This window comes from Micropterus dolomieu, linkage group LG02, assembly GCF_021292245.1.
Source record: "Micropterus dolomieu isolate WLL.071019.BEF.003 ecotype Adirondacks linkage group LG02, ASM2129224v1, whole genome shotgun sequence".
Lineage (NCBI taxonomy): Eukaryota > Metazoa > Chordata > Actinopteri > Centrarchiformes > Centrarchidae > Micropterus > Micropterus dolomieu.
The window spans coordinates 1,470,581-1,479,619 of NC_060151.1; the positions used below are offsets into that span (position 1 = coordinate 1,470,581).

The 9,039-nt window shown below is 39.6% G+C and overlaps 1 protein-coding gene across 2 annotated transcripts in view; it reads left to right on the forward strand.

Moving 5' to 3' along the window:
* Window positions 1-793: 793 nt before the first annotated feature.
* Window positions 794-9,039, forward strand: part of pdxdc1 (pyridoxal-dependent decarboxylase domain containing 1) — a 67,138-nt gene continuing 58,892 nt past the window's right edge. Inside the window, exons 1-4 of one of the 2 annotated variants that reach the window (XM_046070019.1) lie at window positions 794-993; window positions 6,250-6,363; window positions 6,630-6,698; window positions 8,558-8,641. In XM_046070019.1, the coding sequence (XP_045925975.1) occupies window positions 6,287-6,363; window positions 6,630-6,698; window positions 8,558-8,641 (230 nt within the window). In that variant the 5' untranslated portion in view covers window positions 794-993; window positions 6,250-6,286. The remainder of the gene's footprint in view (window positions 994-6,249; window positions 6,364-6,629; window positions 6,699-8,557; window positions 8,642-9,039) is intronic. The other variant, XM_046070010.1, reaches the window with a different exon arrangement.

Here is a 9,039-nt window from a genome sequence, read left to right on the forward strand (position 1 = left end):
CTCTAAACCTATGGCCAATATCAAGCACCAGAGAACCCCAGTGTCAGGGCCACGGTTGTGCCTCAGTATGTCCAGCCAGCTTTCCAGTCTGCTAGCAACCAACCTGCACTCCAGTAGATTAGGTTTGGGTTGGTGAGCCTGCAGCCTGCAATCATACTCGGTAGGCCATTTTAATAGGAGGCCACTAAAGAAGGTGTGGTCGCCATGGCTTCCTACACACCGTCAGCGCTTCTCAGCGTCACAGAGACTCAGTTGCCCAGCACCTCGGCCTCTTCGCTGCCGAGCTACAGAGCTGCCACCGGCTCTGGGTTGCCCCTATTGGCAGCCAGGTCAACACCTGTTCCTGAGCTGCAGCAATCTGCTGAGCTTGAGTTTAAGCAGCCTCCTGTTTCCCTGGCTGCAAGTACTGAATTGCCCCTTGCATAATTTTAATCCAAAAATTAAAATATAACCACTGTTGTTTGTCAGTGTCAAGTCAGTGTATTTGGTACACAAACGGCTCTCTGCTCTGTGCTGTGTTGAACTGAGGCTGTAGGCTGAGTAAAAATGCAAAATTAAATTTTGTTATTCTATTATTACCTATTCTATTCTACAAGCAAAGAAGCCATGCTACCTACATGAATCCAAATTTCCCAATGTCAGCCTCCATTTTTAAATTAGGCTCTAATGATTTTTCACATGTCCATAATAAGTTAATAACTTTAATACGCTGTCGTCATCAGTTATCACCTGACTGGCCAGTGACAAGGCAGCGCGTGACGTCGGCGCTGCCAGCGTGGAACGGACGTCGCGCGTCAAGTCAGGAAGTAAAGTGTCCGGTTCAGCCTGCGGAAATCGGAAAGAAGTCAGAGCTGGAAATACGTGTCAGATTCAACATTTCAGCTCGCTTTCCCGAACAGTTGTGAAGGGACGCCGCGACGTTTCCCGGCCACAGATTGTCTGCGTCCCATTCCGCAGCAGACCCGCTCAGGCTGTCAGCGGTGGGCAGTGAAGGTAAGCAGAGCTCCGGCAGCGGCCAGTCCGCTGCTAGCTGGCCCTCTGTGTGAGCTCTGAGCTCTTCCTCCATGAACATGACAGCAGCAGGCACCTGTCAGACGCGTGCCACGTACATGGAGATACGTAACCTATACAGTGAAAAAAGACCGTTACAGTGTGTAACTTCTCTGTAACTTAATGCACGCTCTTGTTGGTGTACCAGGTAATTCATCTTAATGTGTGGAATAACACTTTCTCAAAACAGTCAGATTAAAAGGAATGCTATTAGCTAGATAGAAAGTAAAAACATAACAAAACTAATAGAACAATGATGGAATAAAAGTGCTATTATATAGCCTACACAGATATTATTATATATATTATTTGTATTACATCTCTTAGCCTAATTACGTTCTAATTACAAAACAGATATTAATTTAACTGTAATAAGTGAATATTGTAATAATAGCTATAATAAAACAGAAACATACTAAAGTATAAATACAATGTCCACATTGTGATTTCTTAAAATTGCTAATTTTGGTGTCAGTTTTTAAATAACACACTGTGATCCATATATTGAGATATTGTGTCATATTTGATTTTAAAAGTAACTTTTGTTTATCAGTGTATAATGTGATAATTAATGTGTAATGTTAGTATTTTTTTTAAGGGTTATAATTGTAGTATATTATATAATTGCATAGTATTCACTTCAGATCAAAGTTGTATTTCCTTGTTTTAGAGACTTCATTACAATTAAATGTCACAAGTTTCTGAACTTAAAGATAAATAACATTTTTAACACTTAAATTGTATGACAGCAGCTTACTAACATACTTATCTCTAAAAGGACATCACTGTAATCATTGCAGTTACACTGCCCCCAAATCCCCACATTTTCTCTCTTTGAGTTAAAAAATAGCAACAAGAACTGGAACGACATTTTGTAATTATTGGGTACTTACATAAAATATGATTAAGTTAAGTTAGTTAAACCATTTTCATGTCAAGGACTGTTAAGCTGCTCAACCAGTCACATTTTAAATAGTACTTAGGCAATGCTTTTATCAGACTGTGTGTCGTTGGTCTCTGTCCAAAGTAAACACTGAATGTGCTAATGAAGTGTTCACACCCATTTGTATGCTCTTCTGTATGTTACAGTTGAAGCCTGAAATTACAGCCTATTGACTATATAGACTTGTTTACTTTTAATGTGGGCTAGATTGGAAGAGTTAAGGTAGAATTAAATAGCTTAAAACTGTGACTCTGGTGAAATAGAGAAAATTAAGACAGAGTCTACGGCCACACTACGAAGGCCGCTCTGTGATGGCGTATTTAGGCACAGCGGTGCTTTGAGCCAAATGCTAAGGTCAGCATGCTAACATGTTCACAGTGCCAAAACATGCTGATGTTAAGCAAGTACAATGCTTTCTATGTTAGCATGCTAACATTTGCTAATCAGGACTAAACACAAACAAAGTGCAGGTATTTGGTCATAATGTAAAGTGTTGGACACATTAACATGTTGACCTGATGATGGAGCAAGATGAAAAGTCAGAGGATCCCCAAAGTTATTTAAGTTTATCCTGAGGGGAAGTTCTGAACCACATTTCATCATCACATGAAGCATTTCAGAATAAGAGCGTTTCTGATTTTGCTGACTTGTTCAATTATCCTTGATTTTTGTGCTTATAGTATGGTTAAGTAGTTGTCTGTTTTAACTGTGTTTATTGTTGATATACAATCGGGAGTCTGGAAAGGGTGTTTTATTTTGAAAATCTACCAGATTCTCTATGCCGTTCTGTGTCTGACTTCCTGCCCGGTTCATCTGCTCTGTGCTGCTTGACGCGGCTTCCATCAAAAATAGACTGGCAGTGAATAAAACTAAACTTCAGTTGAAAATAATTCGCTAATCAAATTGTAATTGCAAAATCTGGCAGCAGATTAGATTTTTTTTCCCCAAATCGCTCAGCCCTAGTGGCGCTAGAGGAAACATTAGGGATGACCATCATTAGGATTCATCTTCAAATGTGCCAGTCAATTCAGTTGCTGTGGAGATATTTCAGGGGATAAATGAAAACTTTCCATGCTGAGAGTGCTAGTAAAGGGTTCAGTGAAATGCATTTTAATTTTTTACAGATTCTGTTTTTATTTTTTCCCAAATTCCGTGTTTTCTGTTTTAACCCTGCAACCCTAACCCATCTGTTTGTAAAAGAAAGGAAATTGTATATTGCTGGTGAGGGGTTAAGCAAATAATTGTCTTTGAAGAATGTATTTATAAAAGACAATAAACAGTAAAGTACTATACAGCTGGTCCAACACATACAGCTGGTCCAGAGACCTGACGCCTAGGGCGGCTTCGGGCGTCTGGCCCCAAGCAAAGGGATGAATAATCATTTACACAGACTAGGCTTCTATGCTTTGAGGAACAGAGATCCTCTCCTGGCCTTAAATGAACATTCAAGGCCAGGAGAGGAACAACAAGAGGGAGAAAACACTAAATAAACTCACAGTTCTGACCTAAACCCTACATATGTGAACAGACTAATAAAGAGTATAATAATAAGAAAAGGTAATTGGTATTAAAAGGTTATGGTATAAAAAACACACACACACACACATACATACATACATACATACATATATATATATCTTACTTTTTTAAAGAGATATATATATATATATATATATATATAATATAAAGTAACAAGCTGTTGTTGCAATATTTACCAAAACGTATGGAACTGCTTGATGAGCTAGGACTGTCTGTCCACTTTAAGTCTTTCTTCTGTCACTGACATCTCCGTTGAAGTACTTGATTGTCAGCCTCTTTGTGTTTAGCTCAGTGAGTGCCTCCCGCTTATCTGTGACTGGAGCCTTGTATTGGCAGAATCTCCTCTCACAGTCAACTGGGCTGACTGGGAAGTACATGTAAGGCACTGCTATCCGTGCAACTCTCAGAAATCTCACGCTCAGACCCCTCCAAGATTCAGCAAGATCCAAACCAGGTGTGAAGGGATCCCTTGACACACAGTGCTGGCAATCCATTCTTCACTAAGCTCTCAGAGCAGTTGTGTGTAGGCATCAGTCTGCTTTTCCATGGCTGGAGCCTCCTATGATCAAACACCCTAACCACCCTGTAGATCTCTGGATGTGTGTTCCAGTGCTTTGACAACTTTGTGAATGCCAGCTAGAGTTCATCATGGAGACGGCTGAGCACCTCTCTCCTCTCTTGAATCCCTGTCTTTGTCATTGGCTCATCTGTTTTGGCACCATTCCCATATGGATTTGGACATCTCCATAAAGAAACTGAAAATTGCGTGTTGCTCCCGGTACAGGGTACGGACATGGTACTTCTGTAAAGCAGTGTAAAACTGTTTTGTAAATTATAGTCTTTGCAAATTCTTGTGGGCCACATAAAATGAGGTGCTCTGTAAGCTTTGTATCACAGCAGTAAAACTATCATGCATAAACACTGTGACAAGCGAAAAGTCCCTGAGCACTTTGTCAACAAGGCAGCGGCAGCAGGACAGCGCCGCAAATCCTGTTTAGCTTTTTGTCCCCACCCTAACATGATCTATTAGGATTATCAAAACGAGTAACATCTTGCTGTTCATATCACAAATGTGCTAACTAGGTAGCGGGAACACAAGGGACTGAACCTAAATGCAGATACTGGAGGCAGAGCAGGTGCCGTTCAGAGATTCAATTACAAAGTCAAAGTATAGAAAGCTTACAGGATGGTAAGGCGGGCACAGGTCTAACCCACTGAAGGCAGTCCAGGCAAACAAATCCATCAGGGAGCAGGAGAAATCCAAAATCCAAAAACAGGCAAGGTCCAAGAGAACAAAGCAAAGATCCAGAAAGGACACTTTACACAAAGGACAAAGACGAGCTGGCACTGAGACAAAGGAACACACAGTAAACACTCTAGGGAGTAAAGGAACACGACGCACAGGTGAAACAGGGGCCTTGCTGCTCTCATGGTAACATAATGTAACGTTGTTCTTAGGCAGTAACGGCGTGTTTGAGTGAGAACATGAAATGACTGTTGTTACAGTCTGTAAATCATCTCAGTTCCTTTTCCTCACACTGATGCAAAAATCCATTAGCCAGTGCTTATCTTGCTTATCATGTTACTCAGTGATGAAATAAATCCATGTCAGAACCATTTGAAGCTTTAAGTCAAGTACTTCTGTAAAAATACTGATTCTCCAGTTCAGAGAAGGGTTGACATACAGCAGTGACTCATTTTAAAATACACTGCTATTACATTTTAATGTGCTTTATGTCTCTCTTTCAGGATGATGGTTGAATAAAATACTGAAATATTAATGGAATGGAATAAATTGTTAGATGAATCGACTAATCGAAAAGAAATAGTTCCACCACTAATGCAAATATGCATATAGAAATATACAATGTATAATGTGCAACTATTTATGGGGAGTCTTCACAATAAATGTTTTATAGTACTATAATACTGTTTAGGGGACAATTCACAATAATGCATTTCAACAGTAGGTTATTATAATACTATTGCATTTATTGTAGTAAGTATTGTAGCAAGTAACGACTATTTTGATAATCGATTATAGAAACGAATAATCGACTATTCGGATTATAAAATTGCAAAATTACACAATGGTTCTCATTTTTAAATTAAACTTGAGCAGTACAGTCAAGACAATAAAATTAATACTGCTTTCAAAAATACATCTGTTAATGAACGTTTCTGCTGCAGCAAGATAAAATTCCACAGATATCAAGTCCTGTCATGGACCAAACAGGTACGCAGTAAGAAACAACAGTGTGTGTGCAGCGCTGTGCGAGCCCTCATCTGAGCAGCTGATCTGCTGTCTAGTGACGGAGCAGTTTACACGCCGGCACTGCAACACACTGGGACAAACTGACACTATATTTATATACAAAGAAAAGAATAACATCATGCATTACATTTGTTGAAAAGCGGGCAGAGCCTTTAATGGGTGTGTTTCACAGGTATAATATGTTTACTGTAAGTGAGGATCAGGCAGCCTGTTCAGACAGATGCCGGGGCTGGGTACAGCTATATTTTGGTGTTTTTATGCTTACTCTCCTCTCTCACTGCATATACACGCTAACATGGAACAAACAATGGAGACTGTATTGTTACTTGCTATGAGCACAATATCAGTGTGTCTAAATGTGTGTATACTTGTACACACTCGATTAAAAGTGTTGCACTACATAATGATTTTGAAACGTTTGTCTTTATTTTCTCTTTCCCAGCACACTCACACACCAAACACACCCAGAAACACCTTTGATGATGGTGGACTCCACGCTTACTCAAGTGGGCATGAATCTGAGTGAAGCCATGAGAATCTTGGGAGACAGACAGAGGTAAGATTAGAGACTTATTCCTTTCATTTAGAAAACAAGCATCTGATGATCCTGTGACGTCAGTGAAGATGAGAGGGAACCCTTCTGCCTCTTTTAGCCCAGCGTCGCACATTAACACTCTGCACAATCATAGCACATACAACTTTTTCACAAGTACCACCGGAACACTAACAAAACATAAAGCATCTCTATGTCCATTTTACAGTACAGTGAATTTCCCAACAAGGAGCACATGAATGCAACATTTTTGTTGTGCGTCTGTTTAGAGAACAGGAGGCTGGAGCAGAGAGGCGGCCCTTCAGCAGAACCAGCATCCCTGGACCCCTGCAGGCAGAGTAAGACACACATACACGTTTGTTCCTCTATCCCTGTGGGAACATCTCATTGATATAACGCATTCCCTAGCCCCTCACACTAACCTTAACCATCACAACTACATGTCTAAGCCTTACCCTAACCCCATCGGTTAGTGTGCATTCAGGTTAAAGTCCCCACCGAGATATAAAAACATGAAACACACACACAAAGCGCTAATATTTTCAGCCCAACTGAAGCCTGGTTTAATCAGTAAAGATAACTAGATTAATTATTTATACAAAAAGTGGGTTGAATCAATGGCAACAGGACTTGATTGAAGAAAAGTCTTCAACTATCTTGAACCAAGTCCAGGGGCCCTTGATTTGAACCCGCCTTGGATAACATCTTTACAGATAGCTTAATTGTAACTTGTTTGCTTAAGACCTCCTTAATGACCTCTATATGGTGGAAATGGTGTACTGTTTAATTTCTCTGCTGATGTTATATCTTTAGTGAAGTGTTACATTTGGTATCTTCATCTTTCATTTTAGTTTTTTATGACATTTAAATACAATTTAGTATTGCACTTGTATGAATCTGGAGAACTTAAATAATGATTGGTCAAAATCAAAGCTTCAGGAAAACGCTGGATCCCTCAAGTTCCAATATCCAACAATATAGATTCCTTTATCATACTTTTCCTCTGTCGATCAGTGGGATAGCACAAACTTTTTTGCAGGTATGTGTATTAAATTGTACGTGTGTATCATAGACTGTATATAAAGATGGACGCCACATCTCCACTTCTTCCCTCTGTACAAAAATGACGCCTAAATATCCCAGACACGGGCGCTGCCATCTTGCGCTGGTGAAGTCTTTTGTCTGCACAGTAGTGATCAGGGTCAGAGCCGTGGTATCGAGGTCCAGTCCATACACCCAGCCTATCTAACCACAAGTAGGGTCAGCTGTCAATCATGATGTGGAAGCCCATTTTTGTAGGAAATTACTAATTTAAACCAGACTTATTGGACATATGAACACTTTAACAAATATCAGTGTGACAAGAATTAGCTAAAATGACAGAAACCATCTCTGGGAAAAATGTATTTGACGTGTATTTTGTTTTTATTGGCCCATGTCTTTTGCTAACATGAAGTGTGTGCACGTGTCCAAAGCAAACGGGGACCTGCTCATGAGAACATTGCTCCATAGTGCTACGAGAGGTCAAAAACACCTTTAAAGTCTTCTCTAGTCAGCCAATAAATGTATTTTTCTAGTGTATTTTAAGTAGAGTGCTGGTACAGCTCTGAGCTGTACATTTTAAGTAGGAACTAACCAAACTAAATCAAAATGTATAATCATTAATTAATTATACTCTGACTGCTGGCGCAAAGCAGTACATCATTTATTAATAATAAGGACACATGTATATAGAAAACAATGAATTATTATTTGATAAAACACTATCGACTTTCAACTGTATTTCAACCACAAATTGTTGCCCATAGAGTGTGTGTGTGTGTGTGTGTGTGTGTGTGTGGCAGTTAACTGAGTCTCTTCTAGGTCAGTAATGTTAACAGAATAACAGTAATGTCAGAAGATTAACATTAGACACAACACTCTTATCACTGTTATGAAACATGTGTTTGCAATAGTAAAATGTGGAAAATGCAGTAAATTAAATTATTCTTGACATTTTGGAGCAGTTAACACCGGAGACAGTGGGCACTGGGTGGCTCTCTTGTCAGTTTGAAGCTCATTCAGCAATGTGTGTAAGCCTGGTTACGTGGATAGGTACATTTAGTACAGGTTTGTTACCGACTTGAGGCTTACAAGTGTGTATATATTGTGGGCGTGGGAAAAGTTTGACAGGCGTTTATTTGCGTCTCCTGTGCAGTGGTCAGGATGTTGCCTCTATACTGCACCTAGTTCACAACCTCATACATGAAGAGGAGGAGGAAGAGGACAAGCCCAGCCAACAGTAAGTAGAACTGTAGACTGTTACAAGTGAACCATTTTATTTTTGGACACTTTATTAAATCATGTTGAATCCAAATCCATTACTATATATATACATACACTACCGTTCAAAAGTTTGGGGTCACCCAAACAATTTTGTGTTTTCCTGAAAAGTCACACTTCCACCACTTTCACCACCATACGTTGTGAAATGAATAGAAAATGTAGTCAAGACATTGACAAGGTTAGAAATAATGATTTGTATTTGAAATAAGATCTTTTTTACATCAAACTTTGCTTTCGTCAAAGAATCCTCCATTTGCAGCAATTACAGCATTGCAGACCTTTGGCATTCTAGCTGTTAATTTGTTGAGGTAATCTGGAGAAATTGCACCCCACGCTTCCAGAAGCAGCTCCCAC